Source organism: Ictidomys tridecemlineatus, chromosome 5 (assembly GCF_052094955.1).
Source record: "Ictidomys tridecemlineatus isolate mIctTri1 chromosome 5, mIctTri1.hap1, whole genome shotgun sequence".
Classification (NCBI taxonomy): Eukaryota; Metazoa; Chordata; class Mammalia; order Rodentia; family Sciuridae; genus Ictidomys; species Ictidomys tridecemlineatus.
Window position 1 is genome coordinate 79768505 of NC_135481.1, and position 18516 is coordinate 79787020.

Below are 18516 nucleotides of genomic sequence, written 5' to 3' on the forward strand. Positions count from 1 at the left end.
TGGAGCTTAAAATACTTATCTCTATATAATGATAAATCCACAGTACTAGTTCATGTCCTAGACCAGAGGTTGGCAAACGAATAAATAAAGTTCTAATGGGACAAAGCTATGTCCATTATTTACTACTTTTGTGTTTCAAAAGCAGAACTCAATAGTTACAATAGAGACCATGAGGTCCACAATGCCTAAATCTTTAGGAGAAAGTCAGCCAAGCCCATCTTAAACAATATCATCAAAGTTATATAATCCTTCTAAACACAAAAAATAAAAATAAAATAACCCAATCAATAAATGGGCCAAGGACCTGAAGAGACACTTCTCAGAATATGATGTACAATCAGTCAACAAATACATGAAAAACTGTTTACCATCACTACCAATTAGAAAAATGCAAGTCAAAACACTCTAAGATTTCATCTCCAGTCAGAATGGCAGCTATTATGCATACAATAATTGTTGGTGAAGATGTGGGGGTAAAAGGCACACTCATATATTGCTGGTGGGACTGCAAATTGGTGCAGCCAATATGGAAAGTAGTATGGAGATTCCTTGGAAAACTTGGAATTGGAACCACCATTTGACCCAGCTATCTCTCTCCTTGCTCTATAACTCAAAGGACTTAAAAACAGCACACTACAAGGTTATATAATCCTTATTATACCTTTATTTCAAAGAGAGAGAAAAAAAAAAACCCATATGTTATTCCTTTCCCAGGCATCAACTTGGCCTTGCACAAACTTCTAAAAAGGGCAGAATCTATCTTAAAACATAAATCCAGGCTGGGGTTGTGGCTCACTGGTAGAGTGCTCACCTAGCATATGTGAGGCACTGGGTTCAATCCTCAGCACCACATAAAAATAAACAAAATAAAAATATTGTGTCAATCTACAACTAAAAAAAAAAAAACATAAATCCTTTCCAGTTCCACCTAGATCCTTTCAGTATGGTGATGCTGAATGATTCTCTATACCTCTGCCAAAAGGTATAGAGAATCATTCAGCTCTCTATGGACTCCTTATTTGGAACATATATTTTTACTAAATAATTATTTATAAATCTACACTTCTCTTCCTCCCACCTTTTAGAACAAAGCCTTCAACTTTTCCGTCTGAGAACTCCTTTATAATCCCAGCAGTTTGTAAGGGTTAGATGCAATCTGGAATCTGAAATCATGTAAACTTTCATACTTTTACATTAAAATCTATTATTTTATCTTGCACTTTGCTTAGGTCTTATACTAGTACATAATTTGTAGCATTGTTCATTGAAATACTGGTTCCCTGAGCTACATAAATCTTTCATTATTGACACATTTCACTGTATAATGTCAAAAACTTCATTAATGTCAATACTGGTTTTCTCAGAAGAGTAAGTACTATCAAACTCAAGGTAAAGATACAAGTTCCTAGTTTATGTATGAAAGCTCAAATTTCATCACTAGCCATATTTTGTTAGTTACTACACTTTGGAAAAAATGTATGCCAAATACCTATGTGTGAATAACTATATATGTCTACTATTCATTTATGTAAAAACATGCTTTCATAAAGAGAATAATGAAATTTCAGCGACAGCAGGACTTTATGGACAGCAGGACTTTATGCATACTTTCCATTTCATCACACAAAATCTTAAAAAATATATCTACAGGGCTGGTAGAGTGCTTGCCTAGCATGTGTGAGGCACTGAGTTCATCTCAACAACACATTAAAAAATAAAGACATTGTGTCCATCTACAACTAAAAATATTTTTTGAAATACATTTATAGTCAAGGATCAATATTTAATACAATTAATAATTTCTACTATTTCAGCAAGGATATTCTTAAGTGAAAAAGCACTTTCTTTTTTTTACTCCAAGTATTTGGTAATAAAGAGTACAATGACTAATAGTATAGTTTGGTGTTACTTCCTTAACGCAAAGAGATTGTAAATTTTGCTTCAACTGTAAATTAATATAAAGTGAACAAATTCTTTAACTCTTTTAATCCTGACTTTCTTTCTCTCTTTTAATTAATAAAGCAGGTGGATCAAACTGAATGACACAGCCATCCGAGATAACAGGACTTTTCCAAAATACCTATCAGCATTGGTACCAAAAGAGTAAATGAAAATACTCATATATATTGAAGAATAAAACAGTAAACCACTAGCAGACATCTACTGCTCTAAGGAAAAAAAAAAAACTATTTTACAGTTCCTATTTTACCCATTAATCGACACACATTTTTTTTTTAGAAATGAACTCTATTTATTTTTTTTTAAGAGAGAGAAATTTTTAATATTTATTTTTTAGTTTTCGGCAGACAAAACATTTTTGTTTGTATGTGGTGTTGAGGATCGAACCTGGGCCGCACGCATGCCAGGTGAGAACGCTACCGCTTGAGCCACATTCCCAGTCCGACACACATTTTTTTCAAAGCTCTAAAATTTTCACCATAACAGCAGCAGCAATAATAGCTCTAAAGCAAGCTATAGTTAAAAGGATATATTTACTACTTGAAAAAAATTTTTTTCACTAATTCAAATTTGCTCATAATCTAACTAAGAGCTGAGAAATTTATCTTTTCAAAGGGAATTATTTTCATAAAGAACAGTATAAAAAAGTATACTTTCTGGTATGACTTTCGTACACAAGAGTAGGACCATCCTAGACAATACTTGATATTTTTTTTTTGTGTGTGTGTGTGTGTGGTACCAGGGATTGAACCACGGGCACCTAACCCCTGAACCACATGCCCAGCTTGTTTTATATTTTATTTAGAGACAGGGTCTTGCTTAGAGCCTTGCTAAATTGCTGAGGCTGGCTTTGAACTCACAATCCTCCTGCCTCAGCCTCCTGAGCCACTGAGATTAGAGATATGCCCCACCACACCCAGCCAGTTAATATTTTAACATAGATGATTCCATAAAATTTTAATAGAAAGAATTCTGAAATAGTATTCATTTATAGTGCTAGCATGCTTTTACCCACTGAGTAGTCTTGACAGAATTTTACCTTCACGAGTTCTTTAAAGACAGCATGTTGAATCATTTTCCTTTTGTTAAGACCAGATGCCATTTCTTCAAGATCAATAGCAGACCTTCATGATGATGGTGTTTGGGACAGCAAAGAGAAAAGTCAGATAAGGAATTCTAAAAAAATCTTCTATTTCACAGAATTTAAGAATATTCAATCATTCATCTTAATAGTTTTTTAACTAAAATGCATTTAATTACTATAGACTACACCATCAAGAACTATATCATAAAGTATTAGATGCAAGGCTTTCAGTTAAAAGTATAAATATTAGTTTGCTCTCAAAGGACTACAAAATACTACTTATTTATCTTTCAGCTTATGATTTTATACATCCTTATAAGAGAAAACATGACTAATAACTTCCTCTAATGCTAAATGCTTAAATACTACAAATTCTAAGTTTACTCCCAGGCTGGACAAAGCAGAAAAAAGAGATGTGCTAAGCATGATAAGGGCTAGAATTCAAGCAGTTAATGTAGGTGCCTAAATTGTTCCATGGGTCCTGCCCAGACCATGCCTCCTCCAATGAACACAATAACCAAACCACACACAGTACTCCTTCAATCAAATACGAACAGAGATACCATAAAGGAGAACCAAAGAGAATATTCATCAATAATGAATAAGCTTGGTTAATGTCATCTTAACCCTGAAGAATATAAAATCGCACTACTTTTCTATAAAGAATCTGAATTGTTCAAAGGCTTTTATATTAAAATATCTTATATATCCAAATAAATATGAATACATCCAAGTAAAGGAATAACAAAATAAAAAGACTAAAATTAAAATGAAAGTTAAACATGGCTTTTTCTTTTTCTTTTTTTTATTTTGTTTTTGTTGTGCTGGGGATTGAACCCAGGGCCTTATGCATGCAAAGCAAGCACTCTACCAACAGAGCTATATCCCAGCCCATGCTTTGTTCTTTGAACCATCATTATGAAAACATACATCCATGCAGTTTTCTAACAAATAAGCTCTATACTATTCCAGAGCCATTTAGCAGACATGTTTCATAATAAAGCTAAAAAACCAACCTTTCCAATTGCTCCCCATCCCAGTAAACTATACTTAGTTTTATGTTTTATACCTAACCAATTCAACTTACTTAACATTTTCTCTTAGTTGCTTCACTAGTTTAATATTAACATCCGCTTCTAATAATGCTGTACATACTTCTTTTAGCATAGCATTTAATACCTGAAAATAAATAAATAAAAATTTAAAGCACTCAGTGTACGATTTCAATTACATAAAAACAATAGTTAATCAGTTATCCTATGTCACTATAGCCAAATAAAGATAACACCATACTATTAGAGGAAAGATTTTTTTGTGTGGTGGGGGAAATACTGGGGATTGAACCCAGGGCATTTTATCATTGAACTACATCCTAGCCTTTTCATTTTTTAATTTTGAGACAGAGTCTTATTAAGTTGTTTAGGCTTTACTTCAATTTGTGATCTTCATTACAAACATGTGCCACCAGCAAGAGAAAGTTTTTCAGTTAGTTTTGGAGAGAAAATACTATTGAATGTCCAATCCTTTTGTCAAAATAAGATAACCCCATTTAGTTCTACATACCAAATATTTAATCACCATGATTTTATCCTATATTGAAGTCATGAACAATATAAACAATATTCAAGCTAAAGGAAGTTTCTATACAACAGATGTTGCCATTTATGTGTTTTTGTGTGTGTGTGTGTCACTGAAGAGCTCTGATAATGATAAATAGTGGCATATATTCACAAAATTTGCTTTTCTTAAATGGACTACCATAGAGGAAACTGTGATAGAAGAAAATTACCCAGTCTAACTACTTCCACTCAGATAAGAAGAATAAAATTTCAAAGGAAATTATCCTCCAATTCACTATCACTGTACATCTACAGAATTATGAGGCACTGTGTTTAAGAGATCATAAACTATAACATCTTAAAATGAAGTTTAGCCATACACACACATACACACACACACACACACTCTCTCTTATAAAACAGAATATAAGCTCCAAAAGCAAAGACATTTTAATCTTATTTACACACTATTTTATCCTTGGTAAACAGCAAACCTATCTGAAAAAATGAGGGCCTTAAATACTTCCTGAATGAATTCTCTCCTTCCTTTCACTTAATTTGCCCTATAGAGGGTTATCATGTTTTTCTTTTCTTCATTAAAGAGGTCTGATAAAACTGGACTTGATTTTTCATTAGGGGGATTTTTCCCTATTAACCTGCTAGCAGCTTTTCTGTTCCTGTATTATTTTGCTAATTCAAGAAATAGATGCTGTTCTATTTCCAACAAGCAATTCTCAGGTTTCCTTTTTCTTACTAGTAATAAAAAGAGAATAAGGGCTACAATATTTTCAACAGGGAAAACTGTTTGGAAAGCTATTGTTTTATTTATTCTGGATTACAAGACTAAATAATGGTTTAAGTTATGATTTATTTAATACAAATTATTAGAAAACCCTATATGAGGAATTGGAGGGGCAGGCAGGCAGGATTCTACTCTGGTTTGTCCAATAAACAAACATGTGAAACCTACTTTCTGTTTCAAAACCAACTTTCTGTTTCTATTAAATGAGAGGCTGGACTATGTGATCTCTAAGATAGTCTCAAAATTATTTACTTCCATTAGTTTGCTAAAGTGTTGATTAAAAAATATATATATAAAGATACTTTCTTAAGTATTAGGGATCAAACCCAGAGGCACTTTACCATTGACCTATATCTTCACGTCTTTTTATTTTTTCTTAAGTTTGAAAAAGGGTCTTACTAAGTTGTTGAGGCCTCAAACTTGGCAATCCTCTTGCCTCAGCCTCCTGAGTCACTGGAATTACAGGTTTGCACCCCTGAACCTGGTTAGAAAGTTTTTTTGGGTTTTGTTTTTTTGGTTTTTCTGGTATTCAGGATTGAACCCAGGGGCACTTAACCACTAAACCATATCCCCAGAGCTTTTTAAATTTTATGTAGAGACAGGTTCTTGCTGAGTTGCTAAATTGCTAAGGATAGCTTTGAACTCACACTCCTTTGCCTTAGCCTCCCAAGCCACTGGGATTATAGGCGTGCGCCATCGTACCTGGCTTAGAAAGTACTTTTAATCTATTAGCTCATATAGTCTTTAAAATTATTTTGTAAAGTAAATGCTATTTTCCCATTTTATATGTTAAGGAATATGAAAGTTGATGTACCCAAATTCACATTGCACAGCTACTAAAAATGGCTGAAGTGGGACTCTAATCAAGGTCTTCTAACATGAAATTCAGTACTGTTTCCATTATTACTACATAATAATAAGTATACTTGTAGACTATAAACATCTCTTTTCAATTAATAAGCCATAAAGATAAGTAGGATAAAAATAAAAAGAATATAGTATCTTAAAACATTAAAACCAGGAAGAAAGGTATTTCAGACATGCTATATAAGGAGTTATAAAATCTCTAAAAAAGTGAATAAGCATTTCAACGAAACTAAAGAAACCAAGAAAAAAAAATGCTAGCCTTTTATAAGAAAAATGTTAATTAAAAGTCACTGAGAAAAATCAGAAAAGCACATACATAGCAAAGAAGAAAGAAGCAGAATAGCCAGGCCCAGTGGTGGCGGACACCTGTAATCCCATCTGCTTGGGAGGCTGAAGAAGGAGAATCAAGAGTTCAAAGCCAGCCTCAGCAACAGCAAGGTGCTAAGCAACTCAGTGAGACCCTGTCACTAAATAAAATTCAAAATAGGCCTGAGGATATCGCTCAGTGGTTGAGTGCTCCTGAGTTCAATCCCAGGTGGGAAGAAAGATGAAGGAAGAAAGAAGCAGAGTTTTAGGTCTACATCAAGATGGAAAGCAAAAGTACATTTCCAGATTTAAGTCAATTTCAAAAGATGTTCTTTTTTACATGTAAGTTAAGGTCATTTTTGTTTAAGTTCTGTATAGAAAGATGAAACAACAGTAGGAGAGTTGATTTCTTGATGAAAAATACTTTTTACTATTATCAAGCTATAGGGGTTTTTTTTGTTATTTTTTGTTTCTGTTTTTTTATAATATTGGTGATTGAACCAAGGGCATTTTACCACTGAGCTACATGCCCAGTTTATTTATTTATTTAGAGGCAGGGTTCTCATTAAGTTGCACAGGCTGGTTTCAAACTTGTGATTCTCGTCATTCAACCTCCCAAATCACTAGGACTCAAATCACTGCACTAGGTTTGGCTACAAATTTTTATCTACAATCATTGAATCTACATCAAAATAAATATAAACACAGATTATAATAATCCAGTTCTCCAATGCTAGTGAAGATGCACACTCATATATATTTCACATAATGTTTTACATACCTCTTCATTGATTATGGTGGCATTGCTCAATGAGCGCAATGCTGATGTTATTTTTCTTCCAAGGTCTGCTAGAACCATCTTGAAGACTTTAAGATGTGCTTATGAGGAACTCTAAAAATAAAAATATATGAAATAAAAAGAAGCAATTTTATTTCTCCATGACTGACAACTTCTAAAGAATAATATTTAAGTTCAAATTAAAATATTGAAATGTTTAATTACTGTAATTTCAGTTTCTATAGCTTCAACCTACACCTTTAATACACTTATGTTCAAAAAATCAAAATGTCACTTTGTTAGGATGCCTTATGTTTAAATATTTAATTAGAATCTTGGATATGAATCAGCAAATTTAACATGTCAACCTGAGGAAGTAATGACATGATCACAAATTAAATACATACTTGTGAATATGAACAACTAAATGTACTATGTACATTTTTAAATTAAAAGAGCAAGAAAAAGAAGTGAAATCTCCAGATTTCACTTTTTCACAATTTCCCAAATTATAAGACTTTGAACTGTTTTGATTCTTGTTCCTAAGCCAAAAGAATTAAATTATCATTTAACTTTTCTAGTACAAAGTAAAGCAACTGTTGAGCCATTAACTATGTGACAGGCAATGTACTAAAGGATTCCACGTAAATTATATTATTTCATTTCATTCTTCCAATCCCAAGGAAAAGGATATATTATTATCCCTCTTCCCATTTTAATTTTTAAGCTGTTCCTTATTCCCCCATTCTAAAATAACCTCAAACATCCTTTCCAGTTGTAAAACATCATCATCTTATAAAGTATACAGATATATCTACTACATGTTAAGAATGTAAGAACTTACAGATGGTAAAAAAGCAAATATGAATTGTACTTCCTGCCTTCAAGATGCTAGATGGTAAGACAAGGCACATGAATGAAGAACAAAATAAATACTAAGAGAGAATTTCTCCTCACTACAAATTAGGATATCAGCTTTTTCCTGTCTTCAAAATGAAACATTGGCCCTTCTAGATCTCAAGCCTGCTAGCCTTTGGACTAGAAATACATATTTGGCCCTCCTAGGTCTCCAGCTTGCCAACTCATCCTGCAGATCTTGGGACTTCTCAGCTTCCAAAATTGCCTGAGCCAATTCTCTATAACATCTATTATCACCACCACTCCACCTCACCCCCGCCTCCCACCCATACACAGCACCTATTGGTTCTGTTTCTCTAGAGAACCCTGGCAAATTACAGTGAAGTAATGGCTCGAAACTAGCAACAGAGACTAAGGTGAACTGTGAATGATCAACTCTATAAAAATCCAAAGGAAGAAAAAACATTTTAGTCTAAGGGTTAATTGGAATTTGGTACTAAAATACAGGTAGATTTGGATAAACAGAGAGGGGGACAAAAGGGAATTTGAGAAGCATGGAATGGCATAACCAGAAATGAAGACCTGGGAGTCTGGAACATATTTGCATTCTACTTAAAGATTATTGAGCTTTATTTGGGGGACAGTAAAAATATTCTGTTCAAGACAAAAGGCTACATAGGAAATTAAGGTTGTAAAACAAGGCTGTGAAACAAGATGTCAATTGTCCAATATAAGCAATATTAATAAAAACATTAAGTGTTCAAAACAATTGTTTTGGTAAACCTTGGAAGATAATCTAGTCTAATTTAGTGAACTAAGATTATTCACACTTGATGTCATCAACAGAGGGCATAGCAGATTAAAATTGGAATAAAATAGCTGACTCATTCACCACAGATAGTAGATAGGTGAGGCAAGTCAAGAGACAGGAAGGGAAAATGCACTCTAGAGCCTAACATAGCAAAGAGATATCCCAGACTGAGCTCTGAATTATACATTACACTTCCACTCAAAACTTAAGTAACTTAGAAATTAAAAACAATTCCCATCAACACTTCATGAAATTGAAAAAAATATGCTTACCCCATTTTACAATTAAATGGTTGTTTAAACTGAAAGGAACTCTACTTCACGGGAAAATCCAGCATTTATTTCTTATTCATTATTATACCATATTCATTAATCTATGTAATTATCAATTCTTAAGTAAATATTCTTAATGGAAGAAATAAGATCAGATGTTTCAATTCATCTCCTTTACCACTGTTACCAGGAGTAATATAATCCTATTGATGACACCACAATTAACTTTTTTAGAGATCATGTCATAAAAGATCACCATTTAAAAAAGCTAACTGCCCATATTATTACTTTTTTCTTTTCCCTTTTTTTTTTTTTTTAAACTGGAGATTGAACCTAGGGGGTGCTTCACCACAAAGCTATATCCCCAGCTGCTTCCCCCACCCTTTTTGGAAGCAGGGTCTTGCTACATTGCAGAAGCTGGCCTAGAACTTGCAAATCTCCAGCCTCAGCCTCCCAAGTAGCTGGGATTAAAGACATGAGCCACTGAACCTGGCTAACTATCCATATTAAATGTCTCTTTCAAACTGAAAAATTTCTTTGTGACATTTAGCAGAATATTTTTAAATACTTCTCATTATAAAAACCTGCACACTTCAATAGAAGAATAAGAATACCTAATAATATCTTTCACCCAGTGTTTTCTCCACAACTTCCAAGATCTGTTTCTGAAAACTCTAGTGTCTAAACTTTAATTCTGCTTAAAATTTCAATAATTTCCCATTGCATACAAAGGTAAAGTCCTCAAAATGAACTGTAAGGCATCCTCAAATATATACATACACACCTTTCACTTTAATCATACCACTTTGCTGTGGCTGCTATTTTCACCTCAGTGTTGTAGTACTAGCTGGCAGGCTCTTTCTGATCTAATCACTTATTTAAACTGTAACTCCTCCTCCCTTTATTTTTCCTATTATCAACTTATATATATTATTTATATCACGTATGGTCTATAGTCCCCCTACTGAAATGTAAGCTGCACGAGGCAGGAATTTTTGACTCTTGCTGTCTCCTGTGATCTCACTGCTCAACCTATCCTTAATCCTTAATGACAATGAACTTTATGAATGAATGAAATATTTAATGCAATTGGGAAAAAGCAAGACCAGGGACCAAAGTTATGAAAAGCATTACAAATAACTCTTTTTAAATTCTTTTTTATATGGTTCTGAGGATCGAACCCAATGCGTCTCACACATGCTAGGTGAGCACTCTACCATTGAGCCACAACCCCAGCCTTACAAATAACTCTTAAAGGCCACTAAAATACACTAATACAGATAACAAGTCAAAAGACATTCAATGATCTAAGTAACTGACATTGTACATTTAATAGTCATTTGTCATTATTTATTATAACTTTTCAAAATTTCCCTCCATGCATTTCTAATAAGATACTTAAAAATTAACTATTACTTGTTCTAAAATGCACACTAAAAGCAAAATACTTTTTTATTGTTGTTAATATCTAAAACTAAATAGTTGGAGCAATTTACTACTCAAAAACTCATTCAAAATTCTCTTGGCTAACTAAAAAAAATTTATAGATGTTACCTAGAATTTCACACAAAAAATGGATTTAAATTAGGGATTTCAGAATACCAAGTAATTACTATATAGTACTTCCTAGGATTTAACACCTATTATCTCATTCCACCCTCTTAACAATTTTGAAATAAGCAGTTTAAGAAACAGAACAATCATCTCCCTACCAAAAAATCCAATATGATTCTCTATAGCCTTTAGTTACACAGCCTAAAGTTCTAGAATATAAATAATGCTTTAACCAATAGGGTCAAATACTCTGGTGGCAAATTCAAGGGACAAATTTTGCTGCTATGTTATAAAAGAAAAAAATCATATTTTGAATTTTTTTTTTCTTTTTTGGGCAGACTACTGGGGATTGAACCCAGGGTGCTTTTCCATAGAGATGTATCCCTACTCCTTTTTATTTTGAGACAAGGTCTCACTAAGTTACTTAGGACCTCACTTAAGTTGCTAATGCTGGCCTCAAACCTATGATCCTCTTGCCTCGGCCTCTTAAGTCGCTTGGGATAGGCAAGCACCACTGCACCTGGCTATGTTCCTCTTCATGGAAGAGTAACTGCCATGTCCAGAAAGAGCTGAAAAGTACCACTATTTTTTTTTTTTAAAGAGAGAGTGAGAGAGGAGAGAGAGAATTTTTAATATTTATTTTTTAGTTCTAGGCGGACACAACATCTTTGTTGGTATGTGGTGCTGAGGATCGAACCCGGGCCGCACGCATGCCAGGCCAGCGTGCTACCACTTGAGCCACATCCCCAGCCTCTGAAAAGTACCACTATGATCAGTAACGTACAAGTACTGATCTTGGCCCAAGTCACAGATTCTTCTAATAGGAGGCTGACTAGGAGTGAGTCAATGACAGAAACAGGCTCAAGTCTGGGATTCCCTAAGTAAGGCAATCTCACGGCCAAGTATCCTACTTACCTGCTCAATGTGAAGTACTGGAAAGAGCATGGGCTTTGGAATCTGACAAACTTGGTTTCAAATCCCAGCTCTGTTACATAATGGCTGTGTGATTTTGGGCAAGTTACTTAATCCCTCTGAGCCTCACTTTCCTCACCCGCAAATGGAGATAATACCATTATCAAGGTAGTTTACCCTGCATAGCTGTTGTGAGGACTAAATGAGATAGTATGTATGTATAAAACTGTCTGAGGGTGCCTAGAATATTAACTATTTACTTCTATTCTTTCTTGAATGATATCAAGTAGCTCTCCCTGTATCATCCAAAGTGTAAGCTAGAAATTTTTGAACTGCCTACTAAAGTGCCTGTCCCATTATGGAGGAACCACTGGAGTCTTTTATATTTAGTAAAAGATTTTAGCGCCAATTTTACATTTAGTACCTAGCTGTCACTCAATAAGAGTTACAGTGTCAAAAAAGCCACCTTTCTCTACATAAACAATTATAAATATATCTTGCCAGAACCTTGCCGGATCTGAGACCATACAGACACAAATGTTTACAAATTTCAAATCCTATCACAACAAAACCCTTAAATTCTTCTAATCCCTTGAGAAAAACTAACTTTTAAAATCAATAAGACTCAGGAATTAAATATATAAATTATTTTCATAAACATTCTTCTACACAGTATATTTCTCTAAACTATTCAAAAGCTTATACCCAATATTTGTTTACCTCACTATAAAAATAAAGGTATTTTAAAAAAAATTATATGTGTTCAGAGTCTAGAACCACAGAAAAGAAAATTTAGTGAAAAATATAGCTGTAGGTAATTTTTATGTTTTTATTAGTGCATTGTTGCTAATATTGGGTTTGTTTTGACATAATCATACATCATGGAATATAATTTGCCCATTTCAGTCCTTAGTACCTCTCCCTTCCTTCCTTCCCTCTGCTTCCCCTTCTTCTCTCCAGTGGCTCTCCCCACATCTATTTATTGATTTTACATATTAGTGCCTTATATGTACACATGAAGGTGGAAGTCACTGTAGTACATTCACACATGCCCACAGCACCTATCAGAATTTTACCTGATAAAAGTTAAATTTACTTATTCCTCCAAGGAAATAATTCACCTTTATGTTTTATAATTATAAGAGGATTCATGTTCATTGTAAAAATTCAAGTATTAACAGCAATATAAGATAGAAAATTTAATTCCCCTAATCCTATCCACTCCCATCCCTGGTAACAACAAATAATAATATGCTGTATATCCCTACAGATTTTATTTTCTGGGCACATAATTTAGATAAGTTTTCACAAAATTATGGTTTGGGGAGAAGCAGAGAAGGAAGCAGAAATGAGAGAAGTTATTTTCTAAAATATGCTTGATAGTGCTAAAATATGCTTTAATGAAAAAAGCACACTACAAAATATATACAGGAATTATATATATATTACAGTTCATTTTGTGAAAAACAGGACCACAAAAAATAAACTCAAAAAAATATCTAAAACAGAACACTACCCTTATCAAGGAATCATAAATCAAAATTATAAGATATCATTTTATACTTACTAGGATAGCTATATCTCCTCCCCCCCTCCCGTGGCAGGGGTATTGAGGATTGAACTCAGGGACACTCAACCACTGAGCTATATCTCCAGCCCTATTTTGTATTTTATTTAGAAACAGGGTCTCGCTGAGTTGCTAAGCACCTCAATGATGCTGAGACTGGCTTTGAATTCGCAATTCTCTTGTCTCAGCCTCCCCAGCCGCTGGGATTATAGGCGGGTGCCACAGCCACCCAGCTAGGACAGCTATAATCAAAAAAACAAAACACATGTAGGCATGGATATAGAGAAATCAGAACCTTCATACACTGCTCGTGGCAAAGTGGTACAGTCTTTTAGGAAACACTTGGCAATTCCTCAAAATGTTAAACACAACACTCCTATATCCATATCCAAGAGAAAGGAATACACATCCAAATAAAAACTTTTTCGTGAATGGTCTTAGCAGCATTATTCACAATAGTCAAAAAGTGGAAACAGTTGGTCGCAGTGGTGCACACCTTTAATCACTACTCAGGAGGCTGAGAAAATAGGATTGCAAGTTCCAGGCTAACCTCAATGACTTAGCAAGACCTTGTTTCAAAATAGGATCCAAAGAATGGAATATCAATAGGCAATAAAAAGAAATACAGTATTGCATACATACAACATGTATGAATCTTGAAAATGTGCTAACAGAAAGAAGTCAGTCACGAAAAACTATATTTCATTTATACAAAATAATCAGGGGCTGGGGTTGTATCTCAATGGCAGAGTGCTTACCTAGCATGTATGAGGCACTGAGTTCTATCCTCAGCATCACATAAAAATAAATAAAATAGGGGCTGGGGTTGTGGCTCAGTGGTAGAGCGCTTGCCTAGCACATTCCAGGCCCTGAGTTCAACCCTCAGCACCACATAAAAATGAATAAAATAAGGTATTGTGTCCAACTACAACTAATAAATAAATAGATAAGCAAATATTTTTAAATAAATAAATAAATAATGGAATAAGTCCATCTACAAGTAAAAATATATTTTAAAAATGTTCAGAATAGGCAAATCTATAGAAACAAAGAGTAGATAAATAGTTGCTTAGAGTTCAGAAAATGAAATAAAATGGAGAGTACTGTTAATGCATATGGGGTTTCTTCATGGGGTGACGAAACGTTCTAAAATTCGTTATATAATGCTTGCACAACTGTAAATACACTAAAATCTTCAAAATGTATACTTTAGGTGAACTGTACAATATAAGCACTTTGTTTTAATAAAACATATATATCATTTGTCATCTCTGGAATACTTAACATTTACTGCCAATTACAAGTGCCCGGATGTCATTTAACAAGTAACTTGAAATTTTTTATCATCTTATCTATTTGTATAATATCCAATTTTTTACTAAGGATTAAGATATATATATATTTTTTAAGATGGGGTCTCAGTATGATGCCCAGACTGGCTTTAACCTCCTAGGCTCAGGCAATCTTCCTGCCTTGGCCTCCTGAGTAGCTGGAACTACACTTGCATACCACCACAATGCACACCACCACACTAAGACCTTTTTTTTTTTTTTTTTTTTTTGTAATTGGAGATAAGACTGTAGGCTTTTAAATTTATTTATTTATTTTTATATGGTGCTAAGTATCAAACCCAGTGCCTCACACATACTAGGCAAGCGCTCTACCACTGAGCTACAGCTCCAGCCCAAGACTATTATTTTTTTAAGTCAAGAGGAAAGTTATTTTCCAAAGTGCTCCATATGAAAACTTTGAACAGTATTGTCAAAAGGCTAGGGGTTGTCACTGGTATTCATTTATTCATTAAACACCTACTGTATGCTGCAGAAATTGTCCCAGAATGAGAAAAGTTCTAACTTCAAATCAATAAATCAACATCAGTTTAATACAAAGAAGACTCCCTTGGCAATTTCAAAGTTGACAACTCCCTTATCAACTACCACAAACTCCCCTCCCCTAATTTTGCACCAAAGGTTATATCCAATCATGGCAGGAAATATCAAAAAATTCTCTTTAATTAAAATAATTGGTTTTCAAATTTTAAAACTTATTTTAATATTAAAAATAACACTACACAACTCTTCATAATTGAAGGGCAGAAAAAAGTATATAAAAGTTCAATTAGTAAAAAAAGGGTAATAAAAGAGAAGGTAATTGAAAGAGGAGGAGGTATAAGAGGCATATGCTCAAGCAATGGTCTATAAGTATATTTACACTTAAACAAAGGCTAAAAAGTAAATGCTCAGCGAGAATCCTTAGGGATGGGATGGTAACTAAGAAAGAGATCTTTGGAGAAACAGCCTTACCTAAATTCTTGATTAGAAAAGCAAAACAAGGCATTTATATTTTGAAAAACTAATTTACTGTCTACCCTGAAATGCCAGTGTTACCAATCACTGCATTAAGAAACACTCCTCAAAGGAAATATGGGAATGGATTTTTTTTCAATCACTTAAAAATATCTTTAGGCTAGTGGTATTTGTCCCAGCCACTGAGGAGGATGAGGCAGAGGATAAATTAAGCCCAGGAATTCAAGGCCAACCTGAGCAATATAACAAGACCCTGTCTCAAAATAATAATAATAATATAAAAACATCTTTAGAAACAATGTAACAAATATATCTGAGGAAGAAAAACTCAAGAATTGGAAGACTACAAACACTAGCCATACTCCAGAAACCTAGTAAAACTTGTGAGTATAAGCCAGGGGAAAATAAGGCAAATTGCGAGAAGGTGCTAGAATCAAGAACTAACCCATGAAGCTTAATCTACAGAAACTCATGACCAAATGCCAGGAGAAGGTGAAGGAGAAAAGATAGCTAGTGATGCCATTAACCAAAAAATAGAAAGCAAAAGGAGAAGCTGGTTTGAAAGTTAAAAAGAACACTCAATAGAGAAAAGGTGCAAAAGCCTTAAGGGTCATTTGTAATGATCTACTATTTAATTTGATATTCACTTAAGTTTGACATTCATTCATTAAGCATTCATTTTATTACCTTTTTAGAATTTTTTTTTAGTTATACATGGACACAAAATCTTTGGTTTTTTTTTATTTTTATGTGCTGCTGAGGATTGAACCCAGTGCCTCACATGTACTAGAGAAGCGCTCTGCCACTGAGCCACAACCACAGTCCTTATTACCCTTGTTTTGTTATTTTGAGACAGCATCACTACTTGCTCAGGCTCCTCTCCAACTCAGACCACCTGCCTCAGCCTATAAAAGTAGTTGGGAATATAGGTGCAGCACATGCCACCCCATCCAGCTTACCCTTTTTTTGTGCTATCAGGGCACTTTACCACTGAGCTACATCCCAGCCCCTTTGATTTTTTTTTTTTGAAACAGAGTGTCCCTAAGTTGCTGAGGCTGGTCTTGAACTTGTGATCCTTCTGCCTCAACCTCCCAAGTAGCTGGGATTGCAGGTATGTGCCACTGCATCTGTTCAGCTTATCCTTTTCTAAACTGAACATTCATATAACAAAACTTAATTAACAAGGGTAAAAAACTCAAAAACTCTGAGAATCACTTCTTTTGTAGACTTTTTATAATACACATCATAGTGAAAAAAGGAAAAAAGGAAGATAGACTCAATAGGTTTTTGACCTATTGAGTCTGCAGAAAGTACAGAATTTTCATGAGATGGAAGCTAAAGAAAAGGTTTGGAAATGATTGCATAATGATGATGTCACAGAAGTCATAGATGAAGATGAGAACTCTCAAGGTAAGACTGGAAGACCATGGCTTATAGCATTTATAGCAACTAAAAAGAGAGTTGTGCTCTGGCTTTATATCTAGTGTCCTCCAGTAGAAATTTAGTAAAGCGTGCTGGGACCCTTTAAGTTGGCTTCAGATTTACCTGGGTCAATAAGATGTTTACTCCAAGAGTTAACTAAGAGTAAAATAAACCAAAGGGATAGAAGCCTTTACTAATTCCTTTCCCCTCCCCCAAAGGCACATCAAACTCAAGTGTCTCACACGCGCTAGGCAAGTGCTCTACCTTGAGCTACAACCCCAACCCTCTTTATTCATCTTGATATAATGTACACTTAAATGCCTCTCTTTTCCTGTACTATTAGCTTCTCAATAGCAGAGTTTGTGTAATTCATTTCTGTATCCCTAAATTTAAGAACAAGTAAATATTCCGTCGAACTAAGCATATGAAAGAATCAAGTAAACATGGCATCAAGAAAACCAATAGAGGAGTTTCAAAAAAATGGCTGGTCAATAGTGTCAAATGGCACAGTATTTTATGTCTACTACATGCAGGACAAAGTGTTAAGCGCTACAAATACAAAGGAAAATAAGATCCGGTACACATCCAAAGGTTTGGGGGGAAGTAGCCACATCTAAATTCTTGCTCAAGAAAGCAAACACTAAAGTCAAACCTACAAATTCCTTCATCTTATTGGCCCAGGTAAATCTGAAGCCAACTTAAAGGGTCCCAGCACGTTTTACTAAATTTCTACTGGAGGACAGTAGATAAAAAGCCATAACACATCAGCCTCCGTGACACGACAGCTAGTGGCGAGAGAAGGTCACTCCCTCCGAAGTCTCTCGACCACTCACCAGGGTTGGAGATAGCCCTACCTGTCCCTCTGTAGTCTGCAGAAGGGTAAAAGCACACACTTACCGCAAAAAGCACTGCTAACGCCGTGGCCCTAAGGGCCGGGGAGTCCTCCTCGAAGCCCCAGGCCGTGAATGGCAACCCAGGAAAGGTGGGAGCAGACAGAAAGATAAGATCCCACAACCCAACTCCCCGACTGCATAAACTAGGGTCCAAGAGCCCAACACCGCGACGCCAACTCCCACCAGCTGGAAGACCGACGACTGCCACCGAACCTTCCGCCCAATGAGGAGACGTCATCACTCGGCGTAGTGCAGCCTTTCTGGAAGAGGAAACACTTCCGTTTCCGGGGCACAGCGCCGCTTTTCTTCGGTTCATCTCTCACAAAAGATTCCGAGAGATATTACTTTGTTTCGATTGGCTTTGGTGTTAGTTTTTTTTTACCGTTAAATAATGGCGGCAGCAAAGTTAGTAGCAAAATAGGTTCTCTCGTGGCGCAATCTAGGAAAGAAAGCGAGGCCGAGAGGAACCACCTTAAGGAAAATGGACTAAACCGAAAGAGGTGCTCCGAGGAACTCCAAAACTGGGCGTGGCCTAGGGATTTCGGAGCCCTGTGAGGAGCTCCACG

At 35.0% G+C, this 18516-nt stretch overlaps 1 protein-coding gene across 3 annotated transcripts in view; it reads right to left on the reverse strand.

Annotated features, from left to right (window-relative positions):
• Positions 1-18304, reverse strand: part of Srp54 (signal recognition particle 54) — a 36661-nt gene extending 18357 nt beyond the window's left edge. Inside the window, exons 1-4 of one of the 3 annotated variants that reach the window (XM_078050219.1) lie at positions 18164-18304; positions 7359-7469; positions 4131-4222; positions 2999-3083 (exon numbers count right to left, since the gene is read on the reverse strand). In XM_078050219.1, coding sequence (XP_077906345.1) covers positions 2999-3083; positions 4131-4222; positions 7359-7436 — 255 coding nt within the window. In that variant the 5' untranslated portion in view covers positions 7437-7469; positions 18164-18304. Of the gene's footprint in view, positions 1-2998; positions 3084-4130; positions 4223-7358; positions 7470-17954 lie in introns of all 3 variants that reach the window. The other 2 variants (XM_078050218.1, XM_005322678.5) reach the window with 2 other exon arrangements.
• Positions 18305-18516: the final 212 nt, after the last annotated feature.